Source organism: Salarias fasciatus, chromosome 9 (assembly GCF_902148845.1).
Source record: "Salarias fasciatus chromosome 9, fSalaFa1.1, whole genome shotgun sequence".
Lineage (NCBI taxonomy): Eukaryota > Metazoa > Chordata > Actinopteri > Blenniiformes > Blenniidae > Salarias > Salarias fasciatus.
The window spans coordinates 12,065,928-12,084,807 of record NC_043753.1 but is presented as its reverse complement, the minus strand read 5'-3'; the positions used below and the strand labels follow the sequence as shown (position 1 = coordinate 12,084,807).

The following is an 18,880-nucleotide window of genomic DNA, read 5'->3' as shown; positions in this document are numbered from 1 at the left end:
TCAAAGCGGCGGCTCCGGTACAACTCAGAGAATGTCCTTAAGTGGCCCAGCCGTAACCCAGATTTGAATCCAATTGAACATCTCTGGAGAGATTTGAAAATGGCTGAGCTCTGATGTTTCCCATCCAACCTGATGCAGCTTGAGAGAAGAATTCTCCAAACTGCCTAAAGATCATTGTGCCAGGCCTGTGGCAACACATTCAGAAGGACTTGAGACTGTAAATGCTACCAAAGGTGCATAAACAAAAGCTGAGAATACTTGTGAACATGTGTGTACTTAGATTGCAAAGACTACTTTTTGCTGTGTAAAGCACTCTATTATGTTTTATTTGAACAGTGCAGTACATATAGTCAATCAATAACTGATAATTTGAAGGTTTTTGGTCGATTTGTGTAATGTTTGATGAACAGTAGCGTGCAGTGGTGCTTCAGTCAGGGCCAGCAGTGACAGAATACTAATAAGAAATAAATAACAATTTGACATTCAGCTTTACTATAACCAGTGTGCAAATGTTAGACAGTCAATTCAATAATTCAACATCCCGACCCAACGGAATTCAATAACAAGCGGATGTATAATCAACATTTTGACGAACTAAAGCATTTTCTAAAATTATTATCCTTCCTGGAGCACTTTGGATATTTCATTATACAGAATAGATAAACAATCATAATGCATGCATGAAAGAAGATAACATCAGCAAGTTTCAATTTCAAATCTGAAGAAGTGAAGCCAAACAACTGCCTCTGCGAAATGAGCATTATCCACTTACGGTGCTTTGCATGCGAGATCAGGCTGAAGGCGTGGACGGGAGCCGCTGTGGCACTTCAAGCCGATTCAAGGCTATTCATGATGAAGCATGTGTGTTTCTGTATGATGAAGAGTCATTTGTATGCGTGTTCGGTGCAGGGGCTTATTAGAAGCCACAAGGTAAAAGCCAATTGGCATCCTTTTATAGATGGTGGCGAGAAAAGCCAGTGTCAGCTCAATGAATATTCAGATAGAAGCAGAGCCTTGAGGCGACATGGAGCAGTCCCAATCTTTTATCAGTCTCCCTCATGGCATGGTCATAACCTATTCACAGCCATCCAGATCTTTCTCTGTATCACTGACGTCCTCTTTTATTTCTTACATTTCTTTTCTTGTCTCCTGTTCTGCTTTGTCTGTTACTTCTGTCACATGCGGCACCTGCAGCAGTGCAGCGCTGCTCTTGCTCTTTCTCTGCCTCAGCTTGCACTCGCTGTACATTTTACTGCGTAGGGGAATAATGAGAGCCAGCAGCAGTGGGTGGCCATGTGCGTCGCATTGTATAGGAGTGCTGTGATTAATCGAGCTTGCCAAATGGAAAATGAAATGCCAGCAAGGCCATGCTGTTCGGCAGCCTGTTAGTGTTTGTTTGAGAGCAAAACAGAGATGAACGCACATGATCGACTTCCTGACTTTTCCAGGTCCCTGCTCCCGGCAATCTGCCAGGAAGACTTCAGTTGCTCACAAGAAGAAGATGGTCTTAATTGACTTGCTGGACTCCACTGGTGTACAGTCAGGGACGTGAGGAGGAAATAAAACGCTCTTGTAACCCCCGCGCACCTCAATAACCATAGATGGGTGAGCAATCTGTGCTTCAATAAGGATGAGAGAACACACACTTCACAGAGGATGTGTTTTTGTTTGCGGTCCTTTCAGCCGTTGTGACTCGAGGATTCAGAGTTGCAGAGATGCTTCGCACCTCAAGTGAAAAGGCTAAAAGTGAAGCGAGAGCATTTCATCCAATGTCAACAAACTCTAAACCGAATGTCACGCACACCTTACGGACAAGAGACAGTAAGCATTCAGGTTTAACTCGGACCTTCCTGTAAGACCTCTTTAGTCACTCACTGCCTCACAGAACGGTTCCTCTGGGTGCAATAAATATTCTTCATACAGACAGGGGGAAACAGGGAGAGGAGGGCGAACCAAGCTGGTCCTTTTTTTTCATTTTGCATGAGGTTTATTTAGCGATGGTCTGCTTAGAAATTCCTCAGCCATGGTTATGAATGAGCTGCAAATCAAATACCAATTGAGTCAGGACCCTAAACCAGTGCAGATTCTTACACAAGCTTCATTGGATACAATTTTTCCCCCAATCCTGATAGAAGAACGCAGGAAAGAGTAGGACTGAGTGGAGCCACAGAATTACAGCCAGTTGTGAACCATAAACCACTTGTCACGAGGTTTCTATAAGCCAATCACATAGTAATGATATGCATTAAGTCTGCAATGCAGTCCCAACAGTGCACAGAACGCGATATCTGGTGTATGACCCCAGCTCAACCGTTATTCCATGAAATGTACCATCAACTCATTTTATTGTTATTCCCTATAAGGAGGCATTATATATTGGTTTGGTGGGTTGCTGGAATCCGCAAATGTTATATCATTGTGAAATGCTGTGAGGATTACGGGCATTGCACATCTCATAATCCCATCATGCTCTTGCCCTCCTCCATTGTTATATGTTGACATCATTTTCCCAGCAGCGAAACAAAAGCCTCCCATTACCCATTAGTTTCCCCTGATGCCAAATGTGATTTCAGTCCTTCTGGAATCAGACATTTGCTCTTAGATGATAAGCTGGGAATGCAGAGAGTCCAGACCGCTGCCAAAAACAGGATGTAAGAAAATGGGGGAGCACAGCGTGCATAATGAACGAAACATTTATCATTCATACGTCTTTTGAGACTGTTATTAGACATTTCATCCCAGTATGTTAATACATCAGCTCCCCGAGGAAGTATCTTTCTGATGAGGAGATGAAAACAAAAGTAAAACCCGTCAAGCATGGAAAGCAATCTGCTCTGCGATGCCCTCTAAAATCAGAGGGCCAAATCAGGAGCGACGAGCAAACACAACTCATTCACCTTCCAAAAATGAAAAGACCTTTTCAATCAGTTCTTAAGAGTATAATTCTCTAAGACATCTTCGATGGGTCGAGGCCTTAATGTGTGCAGAGATAAAACACACAGTTCAATCTCACTGCTGCCTAATACAGCATAATGGAGAGAGTCAGGCTCTCAGCGTGACAGCTGAGGATCCACCACAGCGATAGGCTAATGAAACAAAGGGCCTTAGGCAAGCTGTTATGCCCACAGAGGAAAGGAGCGAGAAAAAAGTACTTACAACAATCCAGTTAATTTCCATTGCGAGCAAAGACCATATGCATCAAAAGTGCAATGTTGCAAACATGGTGTGAACACACAATAGATTCCTTGTTTGTGGAGCACAGCACTCCAAGGTTTAAAGAGGAGAGCTGCCAAGACTATGTTACATATTGAAAAGATGCATAATGCTCACACACGGGTATTGGTCCATATGGTTTCCGTGTACAGTAATAGACACATATGCACGCACACAACCATTCACCTCCAATCCCCAAGCAAGGCCACAAATAACACCCCCCCACACACACACACACACCCAGCATGGATTACATTCCTGCCGACTTCAAGCTACAACGGAGCACTGCCCTGACCCCCACAGCATCTGCAGCTGAACAGCAGGTCTGGCTAACAGACTGCCACAGAGGATGGAGGCAGGAGGCAGGCTGAGCCACTGATTGATCTGCAGGGTAATTGGCTAGGAGCTGCAAAAAAAAAAAAACAGCCAGAGGACATAAATATCAGCTACCCTGCTGGATAGTGAGCTAAGTTCCACAAGAGCGATAAACTCTGACTGGTTGTCCCCTGAGTGAAGGCTCATTGTCTGATAAAGCTGGCGAACACTCTGTGCCGGGACTCCTGTCCTGAGCAGGAAGGAGAACGGTGTTATATCAGAGTGAGAGACACGAGAGGAGTCGGACGGGGCCGGGGAACAGAGTGAGGTTCCAGTCGCATCTGAAAGTGGCACAAGTGCAACTGAATGTTGCTTTTGTAAAACCCCGTTTGTTTTTCGGCCTTTGTGATCAAGTGACAAGTGAGTACTGCGGCTGGTCAGGCCACTGCTGAGCCACACTAGTTCGAAACACTTCAAGCTGTCCAGCTGGACGAAAAGCGAGAGTGGATGAAGCGCCACACTACCACGCTGTCCTCTATCTCTGGCTCTCCGATTTTCTAAAAACCTCTGAAGTCAGCTTATGTTATTAATTTGTCTTTGGTTATGCTGACAGCAATTTTTTTCTTTTTTTTTTAAAGATTTAAAGAATGAGCGCTCTTTGAAGATTTACAACCTTATCATGTTGAGGAACCCTAAATTCAATAGATTGCAGCAGTAATTACACAGTTTTTAAACCACAAATTGTCCTATGAACTGCATTTTTCACTCTTCATTGAATAGCACGGTTTTTCCAAAGTGTGGAATGGACATCTTCTCTTATCGTGAGGTGCAAAGTAAAACTATCAATAATTGTTTTGAACATGTATTTTTAGAATTGAATTAGAGATGACAACATAGTAGGAAGTCTGTCACTCAACCCAAAAATTGCCATTTTTTATAATGATGTGTATTGTGAGACTTGTGCTGAGAGCAGTTTGGTTTCAACTCTAGGAGGCTGGGTTCGTCCTCCCACTCTGAACTGCATCATTTAGCCTGAAAACAAACTGTGCCCAGAGTATGTGAGTATATTAGACTGTGATGCTTCAGCAAGTGTTCACTGAAACTGAGAGAAACTGGACATGAGAAATTAACCGTGAAGGTAAACAGTTGTTGATACTAATTTTTTAATTATATGCATTCAAAAAAATCGGAGGAAAAGGGCCCACATGAGGCAATAAAGATCACAGAAACTGGGAATGACAATGTCAAAATGACGACGGATTTGTTGTGAATGTTAATGATTCTAATAATTATGCATAATAATTGCAATCAGGCAAATCATGTAACAACTGCGATCAGACCTTGTTAGAAGAGAAATGCACTCACCAAGTCACCGCTGAGATAATGGAAACATGGAAACATCACAGCGAGAAAGTAGGACAAAGACAAACTGCACAAAAATCAAGATGATTAGCAATGTTGTGCACAAGAAGATAATTAAGGAAACTGCAGGGTACACACAAAAAAGTGTCTTAAACAACTACATAGTTTGAAGTGGAAGCGATGAACAACAGTCCAAAAAGTTTACTTTGTCAGGGGAATTGTTTAAAACTCAACAATTTTACATTTTTAAAAAATTATTCTAGTGATAGGAGTCATATTTCTGCATGTCAGTGAGAGAGTCTCACAGTTCTCATAACCATGGCTCTTTGACTAAAACGTACTGAAATCAACATCCCCCCAAAAATATATCAATAAATTCATTAAATCTGGTTGTAAGATTATGTTAACAAGTAATAAGAGATGTCTGTAAGCGTCCGTGTTTGCATGTAGCCGTTGTAAATTTGAATAGAAGTGATCAACGGTGTGCGGCTATGAGAGACGGCAGGAAAGAAGAAAGGAGGCAGTGTTAACTGGAGAGACAGAGGGATGAGTGAGAGGAGCGAGGGTACGACTGACCTCTTTCACAGCTGCAAGAGGTGTGCCTGAAATGCTAACTGGCGCCATCCATCTCGTTTTACTAAAACAGTGAGGAGAGAGGGGGCGTCTTCAGCGGAGCTCGAAAGCACCGCCTATCATTTCTCTTTACTATACACCAGCACGGGAGATTTCTTCTCGAAATGAGATTGCTGAGGTGTTGCCAGCCACAGCTCAGAAACCTACAAGAGGGAATTCCATGGGAAAACTGCACAGGAGACCTGATTCTCCGAAGACATTCTCTATGCCAAAAGTCCTTTGGCTGGTAATAGCACATAAGGGAGCATGTGAGTAATGTACACCTACACATCTTCCCAATGGAGAAAGGAGTGAGCCACAACAATCAGAGGAACAGTAGGCAGCTCTGAATGAACATGCAGAAATCTCCCTATGAATGCGACTTGCACTGCTGGGAGCCCTAATGGCAATAAGTGCTGGAGCACAACATTGGACTGAAGATCTTTTTTCTGTTTGTTTTGTGATTTATTAGGGGTAACTCTACGGAAGCAGTTCATTCAGGGAGGCCCAGCATAACCTCAAGGGAGGGGACACCAGAGAATGCACCACAGGAGGCTTTTCTCCATTTCTGCTCATGGATTTCATCTGCCATTCCTCTGCGCTCTTCTGTGAATCTGAAACCCGACCAGTGCCAGGCCATGGAAAATGAAAATTTACTCCAACCGCCTCAGGTGCTGCACCAGTGTGGGACAAAGTTTTGACAATGTTTTTTATTGGATTTATGGGGAACAGTATCAAAATGTAACAGCGAGACTGAATTCTACAAGGTCAGTATTCACTATAGGAATCTGTTCGAAATAAAGGTGCTGTCACAGCTGACATTTTTAGGTCGACTCAGTTGAGTTTCAGGGTAAATGTGCACATGACACTCACACTTTGGTGCACAGTAAAAAATGCTGCAATGGAAACGGCTCATCAGGCCAACACACAATCAGTGCATCAAATATCTTCACGAGATAAAAAGGTCTCGGAAATCTGATGATCGATGCATTGTGTGTTGTTCCGGGAGCATGTCGTATACAATGGAACCTGGCGACGGAAAATACCAACAAACAAGGAAAGCTGTATTAAGCTATACATCTGTCTTGAGTGCTTTATGTACTTTTGGTAAGTGCTGCTCAGGCTTGTCTGGCTGTGTAACTGTCGCTTGCTGAATGTAAATGTAATAAATCAGCAACAAGGTTATTTTCTGTCCCTCACTCTCTCGCTCTGGCCTTATTGTCTGAGCATTCCCACCCCGGTCATGTCCAGCAGCCATGCCAGTTGTCAATAAAGGCGGCAACAGAGGGAGAACCCCCATCTTTTCCTGTTGCAAGAGCAGAAACAGTTTTGACACTAAAAGGCTTTCGATCATATAATACTGTACGCCTTGACTGTCGGACAGGACAAGGGGGGGAAAAAAAGCCTCACATGGTACATGAACACTATAAATCTGCAACTATGAACAACAAAGCAGAACAGTCATGCATTTGCAGTATTTAGTCAATGCTTCACATAGGTCAAGGGTGTCAAACATTAGGCCCATGTCCAAAAATGGGGCCGCAAGAAGCTGAAATCCAGCCCATCAAACCACCAAGCAAATTATCCAAATTGCAAAGAAATTGAGTTTCTAACACAGCATTCTTAAGAGCAGCACACATAATGCAACACTGAGGCCTGATATGATGCGGGCGATGCTGCCTCGAAAGCTTGCATGAGTCTCAAAGTCACACTATCAGGATGAGTTTACACAAACATGCATGCAAAGGCTGCAAAATGCAACAGAGTTATTCCTTTTCTTCTTTTTGACATTTCGATGTATTTTGCATCATTAAAACTGGCTTTATGTTGAGTTGATAGTAAATGTTCAGATTTGGAAAAAAATATCAACATTTTCATCATGATGAAATGTGGCTGTATGTGGCTTATGAACAAAAATGAGTTTGACACAACTGATAGAGACAGAATAATAAAACAAGAAGTGATGGTGCATGATATCAGGTCCAGATGCGGTATGTGATAATGTTGTCAAGAGTTAGGATAATATGCTTTGGGATAAAGATAAACACTTGATAGTAGATGATGTTAATGTCTTTGTGCTCTGGGATTAGTTAATCTAAATAGTATGCCTTTTACCAGATACCAGATGTGACCGGAACAGTTTTTTTTTGAGTTTTTTGGATGTTTTTTTTTTTTTTTTTTTTTTTTTTTTTAATCAAATCTGCATCTGACTTTATTATCTGAGGTAATTTTCCTTGACTTCTGGGCTTTTGATATTTGTCCTTTGCACATTGGGTTTGAAAATAATCAGGACAGCAAATAGTTTAATTAATCAGACACATTTTGTGAATTGATCACAATAATCATTCTTTCCTTTCATATTTACAATTGTTTTGTCTTGAATTTGCAGAGCATGAATGCACAGTGCATGGAAACGATTCTCACAGGTCAGTGTTTTGTGATGTATGTATTATTTATCATTCTGCACTGAATGTCGTGCTCCTCACTGACAAATAACAATGGACTGAAGCCATCCCCCTTTTATTTATAGAAGGAACATCCCAACACCTCCAGTAGTTTTCTATATCCGGCCACAAGGTTATTAAAATGCTACAGTAGGTATTTCTTACCGTCTGTCACTTTATTTTTTTTTTTTTGTATATCAAAAAGTAAATGTCACAGTGTGAAGTGAAGTGAAATACAGCACGGAATATAAAGTACAGCCCAAAAATATTTCTTCCCCAGAAAACCTAAGACTCAACTCTTTTCTTCGCTCTATTCACCTCTCTAAAATCTCCGTCACTGATTTCAACTTAAAAGAACACTAATAGCTCTAATGAATAATTTGCCTCCCTGTTAGCCGTTCGGTGAATGTCAGCCTTCAGAAACTTCACTCTGGGAGTGTAGAGAGTACGATTGAACAAAATGCAATTCAAACATTTAAATGTCGGCCATTGCCACCAGCTAATGTCTTTGGAGCCCACATGTGAGGCCAGAAAGTTGCTGAACTTTCCGTCCAATCCAGAGCAATGGCGCCGCCTGCCACAGTGATTTCCCTCCAAGAGCAACGAGCCAATCTCTACGGTTCAATTTCCAATTTTCCAGTTTGAACCCATCTAGGTTCAATCTCGTGACCCTGCCTTCTTCATGATAGGCCCATACATCCTGGTCCAGCAATGATCCTAAATGTCATTTGATTCATTTCATTCCAAAATGATTCTTGGGCCAGTTCAGGCCTGGTTGGACTTTTAAAAAACTTCGATCAATCAGTGCCATTTCGATTAGCCATGGCCTAAATTAACTGACAGTAGCATCAAAGGTTTCCATTATTGTGGTCTGAGAATCTATAGTTTGCACAATTTGGACTTTCGGGCCTTTATTAGTGGGACGTTAGGGAAAAGGTACAGGGACAATCCATCAGCTATTTTAAAAGAAAGTCTAAAGAAGAAACACAAAACTCAAACGACAAATCCAATATAGGTTGTCATTTTTCTTAAAGCAGAAAAAAAGAAAGAACAAGGTATTTCTTTTCCCCAAAAAACCCTCCTGAGTCCCCCGTACAGCGTACCTCAGCGCCAGGTCCTGGCTCGGCAAACAGGCAATGATCAGAGCACTTAGAGCAAAAGGGGGGAGACTCACAGCTTTTATTTGTTCTGGCTTTGACTTAAGGTGCTGAAACAGCACTTAATCTACCAGTCCAGTGGGGTGGAAGGTCACGGCACCCTAGGGCGACCCAAAATGACAGAATACTGCTCAAATCTCTCAATGGCCTTGAAAACACACATTTAGAGAGACATGTGGACCGCAGATTCTTCACTTTATGATTTTCACTGCCACACTCTCTTAAAATCTGGATATTATGTGACATTACTACAAGGCTGCCTGTCACAGTGGTAATGCGTCTGCCGTGTCCCTGACCTCCTGAGTTGACGCGAATGTCAGGGAGACAACTTCATATGTGCCACGAAAAATAACAACCTCATGATTCGAGACATGATGGACAGCTAAGGCTTAAGCACGACACCTCAAATACATTCACACCACCACAACACAGACAATGGCTCAACATGACACCTACATATTTTGAAATATTTCAAAGCCGAATACTTTTTTCTGCTATGAATATATCTGAACCAGATAATGACAAAGACAGAACAAAATTAAGAAAACAATTAACAAAATGAAAGCCATGCCAGCAATTACACAAATTCAGAGACAGGTCTGAGTCACAGGCCTGAGGCTTTCTGTCTTTTCCTAAATGACAGGCTGATTACTTACTCTTCTCTTTCTGGCTTCCTTCTCAGCTGAACGGGGTTTTTACATGGACTTGATTGTGGAGTGAAATGTCATGACCTCTCAAATATCCAACAAATAATAGCTCTGCATGCGGTTTGAAACTGGGTAAGATTATTACATAATCAGACTGAGCATAACTCATCTTGAGCCTATGAGATTGATTCAAAGGCAGACAGGAAGCTGATCTTCTTTGGCTGTGGTGCATCAGAGGGAGGCAGTGGTTCGTACTCTCGCCTTACAGTGAGAAGGTCATGGATTGACAACACTCACTGGGGCTCTTCTGTGTTTGAGTTTGCATCTTCTCCCAGTGTGTGTGAGTGTGTGTGTTGGGTCAATATGGTTGTCTGTCTCTGTGTGTGTGTATCACGCCCTCAGCCACAGTAAACTAGGATTGGCGGTCCATGGCCCTTCGCTGGATTAAGTGGTATAGAAGATGGATGGATGTGTCAGCAAACAAATACAGCAGCCGTGCCACACAGCGCGTTGTTTCAAACCCCATATACTGTGCATGATTTAAGCAGAGGAATTATATGATGATAAATTAAACACTTTAGAGGCTCTGTAGGATGTAATCTTTTAATATTAATCTAAGCTGTAAAGACAAAGGGAGTACCAGCAATCTTGCCTCCCCCCTGAGTGCAATAAAGCAAAAAACAATTATCAAAATGTCCAACTGCTCCATTGAGTTCACATTAACACAGATACGCAAACTTTCCCTCCATGTGTTTCCCTTCCATCCACTTACAATTTTCCTTTAATATTAGCCGAATGTAATGGTTTTTCTGGGGGTTTTGATGTTGCTTTTAAACACAGCAGAGTAAAGACACGACCATCAGCATTTTTTAACCATCACAACTCAATTTCTGCATGTTGATAGTTGCTTTTAAAAGGGGATGATCTAAATGAACACCCGAAAACAACAATAAACGCAGAGTGCTCATTGAATTCACTTCCTTAGGATGAGAAATTATAATTTTAATCAAGTTTACAACAGCTTAATTTGGTTTTTGTTGTTTTCAATCCTATATTCTTTACTGATACCCTTTGGGAAAATGTTTCTCTGCACTTAACCCATCTCTTTTCACATCTAACCTTCCCTTCACATGCTAAGAGCAGTGGGAGCTGCTTATGGTCGAAGGACTTGCTCAGGGACCTCCCGGCTGTGGGATTTAAACCTCCAAGCACAAGAAAGCTCATCCGACCTCGAGGCCACCAATGCCATGATTATAGTCAGCACACACGCGTGCATTACAGCGTCCATAATTCAGAGTGCACTTTTTAGAGGTTGTCAGTTCCTATACATACTCCTAGACATTGGCCAAAACATTAGGAAAACCTTTCTAGTAGCACTTTGGACCCTCATTTACAATCAGAGCTCCCACAGCTCTTGAAGTCATAAATTCAACAAGGTGCTGAAAATGCTCCTCAGAGACTTTATTCCATAATGACGTGAAAGTATCGCACCTTCGCTGCAGAGTTGTCAGTTGAACATCAATGATGTGAAGCTCCTTTTCCACTACGTCCCAGAGGTGCGCTTTCAGAATGAACTGTGGTTGCGAAAGAGGTCTTTTGAGTCTAGCAGGCTCATTATCATGTTAACAAAAAGGTGATTTGGCGCATTAGCCTGCTGGAAGTAGCGATCAGAAGATGTTGCACTGTGGGGAGAGATATGGCAACGGCACTCAGGGTAGACTCTCGTACAGACTGAGCATTACTTAAACGCCAAATTGTGCCAAGAATATCTCCCCTACCGGTAGCAAACCATCAACAGCAGCCTGGCCTGTTGATGCAAGGCAGGATGGAGTCATGCATTCATGTTGTTTAACCCAAATTCTGACCCTACCATCTGAATGTAACCGCAGAAATGAGACTCTTCAGACGAGGAAACGCTTTTCCAAGACTGTGCCAACTTCAGCCTCAGCTTTCTGTCCTCAGCAGAGTGACATCCGCTGAGGTCTGGCTGTTGTAACCCATCAGCTTACCAGAAAACTGGCCTGGCAAACTGCTGCTCACCGGAGAGTCTCTCTTTTTCGGATGATTCTCTCTAGACTCTAAAACATTTCTTGAAGAATAAAAAGAGAAAATGATCTCTCTCAGGAGATCAGTGGTTTTAATACTCATCTGGTAGAAACAATCACGCCACCTTTGTAATCATTTAAATGAAATTTCTTCCCAGTTCTTTAGCTCAGTTTGAACATCAGAAAGCCATTCAGACTGTGTCATACTGACATTTAACTGTTGCCACAAGATGATCTGATTAGTTGCATGCATAACAAGAAAAGCAGGTGCATCCAATGAAGTGGCTGTTCAGTGTACACTCACAACAACGAGCAATTTACAGAGCAAGTAGTTGGACTGCTGGATGACCCAGGGAAAACAAAGGCAGGAACAAGGCAAACCGTACAGAGGCCTTGTGGGCCACCGCTGAATTGACAAGTCTCACCACAGCTCAACTGTGCCTCTTTGTATTACGTGCGATTCAGATATCTTGTCAAACTCCCAACGTGCAATTCATTGTCTTCCAATAAATGAGCTACAATGTCATTTGCTGCTCCGCTGCTGCCAGACTTCTGCGATGCAGAAAGAGACCAGCCACGAGGCGTCGGGGTATAATTTCTCTGACGAACGTCACATCACCGGGGAAGCCAAGTTCCTTTCGTCACTGCTTTGTATGAATCTCTCGTGTCCATTTTCTTACTTCCTCTGATGTCACAGACGTAATCGCACAGCATCTGTGGGCCTCAAGCGCACCTCGGCATATAATACGACACCAGATATTGTGAGACAGCAGTCACTCGCTGACATTCACTGTGCTAACTGAATTAGTCATCAAGAGCATAAAGGATACAGCCAGAATGAGGAGGGGGGGGGGGGTTTATTTTTATTTTACTGCTCATAAAATGACTGAGGAAAAGGCTACGAGGAGCTGATTCACGTCACCTTGGTTGCCACTTTTTTCACTCACATTCATCAAAGGAGGGCTGTGTGAATTAGCATGGCTAGCAGAGCAGCTGCAGATGTAAGACACATTCACATTGCCAGATTTCAGAGTATCAAGTCAAATGAATTCAAGACTTTTATCTTCTTTAATTATGTAAATCATATGCCACAGATATTTCTTATCAAGTCAAGAGGCAAGGCTTTTTTCTTTCCTCTCAGCAAATTTTCACAGAGACTCCCAAGAGAAGTGGGAAGACGAAACAATAATTGAATTGCACATTATGGGGAAAGTGGGCTGGATTCTTCAGCTGTGACTATCAGGAAGGTTAAAAACAACAAACAATCCTTCAAGTGTACTTTGATTTCCCTGCATTTTTGGAAGTTGTAGCAACAACAGTGAGTGCATATAAACACTGTACTTCAATATTTCACGCACACAAATGAGGGAAAACAGTTTTGCAGACTGACTTTGCTATATTACAAATTAGGTTGTTAAATCTGGTTCATCAAGGCAGACTAACACTCCTGTATGTAAATTTAAGGTGTGCTTTTGGCAGTTTGGTGACAATATTTAAGCATAAATGATGTAACGTGTCAGGCACTCAGCTCATTTCCCTAATGAAACCAATTTAAGCGACTCAACATTATATTCCACAGGATCATCCGCTCAAATTTGGGTGACTGTGTCTGCAATATACAAACTTGACTTTGTCCATAAAATGTGTTTTTTGATGCACATCAATCCAACTTAAGGTTACAGGCTGCTAGAGCCAATCCCATCAAACTATGTCCAAAGGCAGGACACAACCTGGACGTGCCACCAGTTCATCAAAGAGCAAAGACAAAGACAGACAACCATATAAACTCCCTTAAAAACTGCTTGTTCTTTGGACTGTGGGAGGAAAGCAGTGTCCAGAAAAAAAAACCCATGCACACACAGGGAGAATATGCAAACTCACACACGCCCGATCTTCAACCATTTTTATTCCATATTATGAGTCATATTTGGGATTCAGTCGAGCCCATACTCTAGTGAATACGCAGAAGGAATAATCGTGTTTGTTTGTAATAAGTGAATAGTCAAATTCTGTAAATTTTCTGTTCTCTGAAGAGAGGTACTGCAGGAACTGTTTACTCCTCTGTCTTTTCTTTGAGGGAAGCAAAGCTAGCCAGAGTCAGCAGCTTCATTTCTTCTTATTTGGTGCAATTCTCAGAGAGAAGAACTGTCAGGGTGTGTACTTCGCAAAATTGTTGAACAATTCATTTCATGGTGGTTTAGGTAATATAAGCTAGAACGCCATTCATCATCCTATTACTTGGCAAATGTTTAGCTACTCGGCCGGCTCTGCTGCCGGAGAAATAACACATTCGGTATAGCACAAGTGCGCTTCTAAAGAGCAGAACTTTAAGTGAAGCTGATAGAGCAATTGATGTATGAAGCACAGCTGCAGGATGTGAGATTCATGCCTCAGCAGACGGCATCTCTGTAGCGCAGAACATAACTACGGCTGACACCCTCTAGAAATTTGTGTCAATTCATGTTTCCCAGCGCTTTGTTTGTTCTTCCCTTGCAGCTTCTCTCTGAAATGTATGTAATTTGACAGTATAAGTTTCTGGAACTCTTTCTGCGACTGTGTAAGCTCCAATACTACATTACAGTAAATGTGTGTGTGCAATTTATCTAATATCTACTGAGCCAACGCATAAAATCTACTTTATTGCTCCGCTTATCTCAGTATTTTATTACAACTAGCTGCACCTCTTCACTGTAATTACCTATCAAGTGTTTTACCATGCTGATGTCTCATACACACAAGCGTTACAGATAAATCCACAGGCTATTTTCACCTCAAAGGTTTTCTCTTCATCGGCCAACAGCTTGAGGTTGCATGATTGTGAATGAAAGGTTAATGCACTGCACACATGTTCATCCAATAAACAATCGCACGTTCAAAAATCCAATGGGGAAAATGCCCCTTAAAGTGCAAGTGGATATGGGAAAACCACTGGCGTACCCTTCATATCCCTGGCACTGTGCCTTTTGAGCCTCTAACACACTGAAAACATTGGCAGTGTTATTAAACCCAGTCAAGTGTGGATGCAGGAATATTAAATCATTGTAATGCACTGATTTTTTTTGTCATCAATCCCGGCTTTGAGTCAGAAATAGGATCTCAACCAAAAATGACGCACGTTAAGAAGGTCAACATTTTACACAGGGACGGTGTAGAGATAAGACAGTTTCTGGTGTTCTTGACTCGAAATACAAAGAGAAAATGAATACCAGGCTAACCAGCCACCAGAGTCCTGGGCAGTGACAGCATATTGCCAATGGAAATAGTGAGGGTGTGCAGACAGACAATCAATAAAACTGCAAGAGGCTCCCACAAGGCCGAGCTCCCTGAATGATGTTTGTTATTCATTTGAAGCCTTGCTGTTAGAGCTAAAAATGAGGAATATGCTTACAAAGGCAAAAATGAACTGACATAGGCAGTAAGGAAAAACTGCAACAAAAAGAAAGAAGGGAACAAAAAAAAAAAAAAAAACTCATACCTGCAGTGAAGTTGTAACTTGCTGAAAATCCCACCGCTTCCAGTTCGCCGTCTGTAACAAATTTTATCCACAGGTATCGGCCGCTGCTCCTGATATCAGGCGGGCTGTGCTGGCCGCAGTAGCGTCCGATCATTGGGGAGAAGCCAAAGGGTCCATCCCGTACCTCGATATTGTCAAATTTACATTCCCAAGAGGACTCGATGGAATAATTCTCCTCAAAGTGTAGATCGATGCACTGCCTGGGGGGCGCTGGAAGACACAATGAAAATAATTACAAGACACACAGCACAAAGCATGGAGTAAAATATTAGTCATGCTCTCATTGATGACCGCTCAGCCTGTTTTATTAGCAGCACGCCCTCGCATTCAATACACACCTCCCATCCTGGCTGTTAGTCAATTCATCTCCAAAACACCAGAGCTGTTAGTTCCGCATTGACTTTGATAATATTTTAATCAGATTATGTGCGCTGAGTAATCATATATCATTTTGTCAGCATGACCAAATCAGGCTGAGCCACCTGACGGTAAATAACCAATACATCTAATCACCAACTGAAGGCACACATTGAGTTCCCTCTCAGGAGAGAGCCAGTGATGCTTCAGCTGTAAATAAATAGCTAAAGCATCTTGTTCTTTCTTTATTTAACCGTTTATTTCACTGGAGCTTGTGCTTAACCCTTTATCTTATGCAAAGTGACCTCATGGGTAACTTGTGCATCCCTATGTTTCCTTCTGATTTCCGTTTGCTATAGTGCAGTGTAGTGTTAGCCCCATTTGCTCCAGAAAAGCTTCCCCTTTTGTAACTTAGTACATCTGAGTGATGCACTTATCTTAAAAATAGAACAAATTGCGAAAAACAGTACTTGAACATCAGCACCATACACAGAAAAACAACTGCTCATGAGAGTGTCTATTTTTAACATACAACCAAGCACAGTCGAAACATTCTGCTTTGAAAACAGCATATTGAACAATATTAGTGTTTACTTGTACTTCACTTGCCAAACAAGGCAATTTTCATGGGGACTAATCCCAGGGAAAAACTCAAAATTGGGAAATAAGTATGACTTTTGTCAGTTTTAGACCACTTTGCAGGAGATGTGATTGTATGACTGGCATGTGATGGTGCATCTTTTGTGACATTTTTAAAGTCTCAAGCATTAAAAGTTGCAGTTAACACATATTTTAGGGAGTGCCCTTTAAAAAGGATGAAGAGGATATTTACCTTCAAGGATGTAAACGCACTCTGTGTCTGGGGGGTATTTGTTGGGGAAATTGGGAGAGGTGAAGAGCCCTCCTTCTGATTCTTTCACCCACGTCCCACATTGACCTGCAGGCTTCACTCCAGAATTGTTTTTCACTAAAAACATAATATGATAAAACAACATGAACAGTGATGAAACCTTTGAAGACAGGAGACGTTCAGGCCTTGGCGATTGACATTACCTGCTGGGTCCTTCTTTGTTGCTCCAGACAACCCAAGTATGAGCAGACTTGCAACAACTGCAAGAACAAAAAGATAGATATATTTTAAAGTGTGACAGTGACTTCAGTACATTGCTCCTCTGCCTCATGGAGTGTGTTTGAGGTTTGACTCAGCATTAAAACACATTCCAAGTATTGAGTTTCATCAGTAATATGATCATGTTAAAACTGTCCACACTGCAACCTGAAAGACCTCTGAACAAAAATAAGCACAACGCCAAAGAAAGTGATGACAAATGTCCCAACAACACAACATCCAAGGGTATGGAGTCCAACTCAGGCTGCATTAATATCAGTCACTCCTATTTATAGCTCTTGTCAGCCACAGGGTTCAGAAAAGCCCCTAAAAAGATAATTAAAATCATTTAATTTGACTGTTAAAGCATCTAGATAAGAGTTTTTGTTAATTAAACAACTCTTAATGAGAATATCCACTGTCAAATTATTGACATTAGGAGATATATATATATATATAATTACACTGAAAAAAAAATATGAAGAAGTTAACACAGTGACCTTCAACGTTGAGTTTACAGGTTGCGGAGAGCAGTGCGTTACTTCATCACATCTGTTATTTTTTTAAATACAAATTATTACTTGTGTCCCTGTTTTCAGTTTGATCTGTTGCTCTGATTTTTTTTTTTTCTTTTACAGTCGCTCTAAACTGATTAAAGGATTATTATACCGCTTTTGCGTTCGGGGGTGAGGCAGAGCAAGCAGGGCTTTGGAGCAAGTGTGCCTCAGCTGGATGAATACGGATGTCTTACCGTGAGGGAAGCTGTGCCCATGTACCATGTCTGTTCCTTTCACAAACGGCTTCAGACTCAACTAATTCCATTTAGATTGGAGAATACTTGAGGAGAGAAAAAAACACAGAGATGAGAGTTTCTGACCATTCACACCGAGAAACCGCTCATGCCGCGCAACCTTTTCGGTTAGGAAACAAGATGGAAAAGAAATATATATATTCCCTATTATAAAATCTCAAGTGGAGGAAAACCAAATCCCTTTCAGATGCGTCACAACAACTAGTCACCAGTTTCGTATAAAACAAGAAACAGTTCCAAACACTCGCCCGATTTCCATCCAAACGTTTCTAATGCCCTTTGGTGCTTTTGATGCACTGAAAGGATTAATAGTCCCTTCATCAGCCCTTCTCTAATCGCTCCACCTTTGCGATCTTCTTTTGGAAAATATCGTGGACAGCCTTGTTTTGTCCTCTTTGGTCCCTTTATCAGGAGAGGGGGTCCTTCGGGGGCACGTAAAACCACGCAACACTCATCTCTGCGGCGTTTTCTTTACTCTTTTGCGGTGCGTAAAAACCTCCAACGATGAAATCTTGAAGTGAATTGACGCGCTTGTGTTTCTGATGAGAAAAAAAAAACAAAAACAAAAAGAAAAAGCAGCCGGTGTTGTGTCCCTCTGTCTTGGCTCCTGTCAACTGTAGAGTCCCCGCAGCCAGCAGGAGTTAATGTATGATCTCCCTCCTCCTCGCGCTCGCTGCGCGCTGACTCCTGCCGTCCAATGCGCCACGAGCCTCACGCAGACACTTCGTTCTGACGCACGCGCCGAAAACTTCTCCGAGACACGACTTCTGCCGCACACGCGTAGAGAAGCGCTAAAAATGATGTGTGTGTATTGACAATAGTAATAATAATAATAATAATGAAAAAACGCGGTGCAAAATTCAGTTCAGCTCGTGGATCTGCCGCGCGACGGCGAAATGGAAAGGTAAGCAGAAAAGAAATCAGAATTGGAATAAACAAGCAAATCGCGTGGATGCGCTATCGGCGTGATCAAACATGGGGAAAAAAAAAAACCAAGCAGAATGAAATAGGATGGGGAGCTCCAGCAGTTATGCGTAAACAGTCACTCCTCCACCGGTTCAAACAATCAACTCTTATCCATTACAGGAAAGCACCGTCAGTGTCTGCTCTATTTGGGATGCATCCTCCAAGTATGGAATAAACTAGACATACTACTCAGTCAAAGTCATCAGATTTTGTTCTTACCTCACTATCTTTTCACTTTTCACAAGGTAAAAAAAAAAAAAAAAATGCCAGCAGAGGAGCTGCACTTTTCTTTCGTTTTTCCTCAAAAAAAAAAGATAGACAGTCCTATT

At 41.9% G+C, this 18,880-nt stretch overlaps 1 protein-coding gene across 4 annotated transcripts in view; it reads right to left on the bottom strand.

The window, feature by feature from the left end:
- Positions 1-18,137, bottom strand: part of neto1l (neuropilin (NRP) and tolloid (TLL)-like 1, like) — a 78,898-nt gene extending 60,761 nt beyond the window's left edge. For all 4 annotated transcript variants that reach the window (XR_003931981.1, XM_030099007.1, XM_030099008.1 and 1 more), the window contains exons 1-4: positions 17,526-18,137; positions 16,720-16,776; positions 16,499-16,633; positions 15,271-15,519 (exon numbers count right to left, since the gene is read on the bottom strand). Coding sequence is in view for 3 of the 4 variants with exons in the window: in XM_030099007.1 (XP_029954867.1) it covers positions 15,271-15,519; positions 16,499-16,633; positions 16,720-16,776; positions 17,526-17,553 (469 nt within the window). In the remaining variant the exon portion in view is untranslated. The remainder of the gene's footprint in view (positions 1-15,270; positions 15,520-16,498; positions 16,634-16,719; positions 16,777-17,525) is intronic.
- Positions 18,138-18,880: the final 743 nt, after the last annotated feature.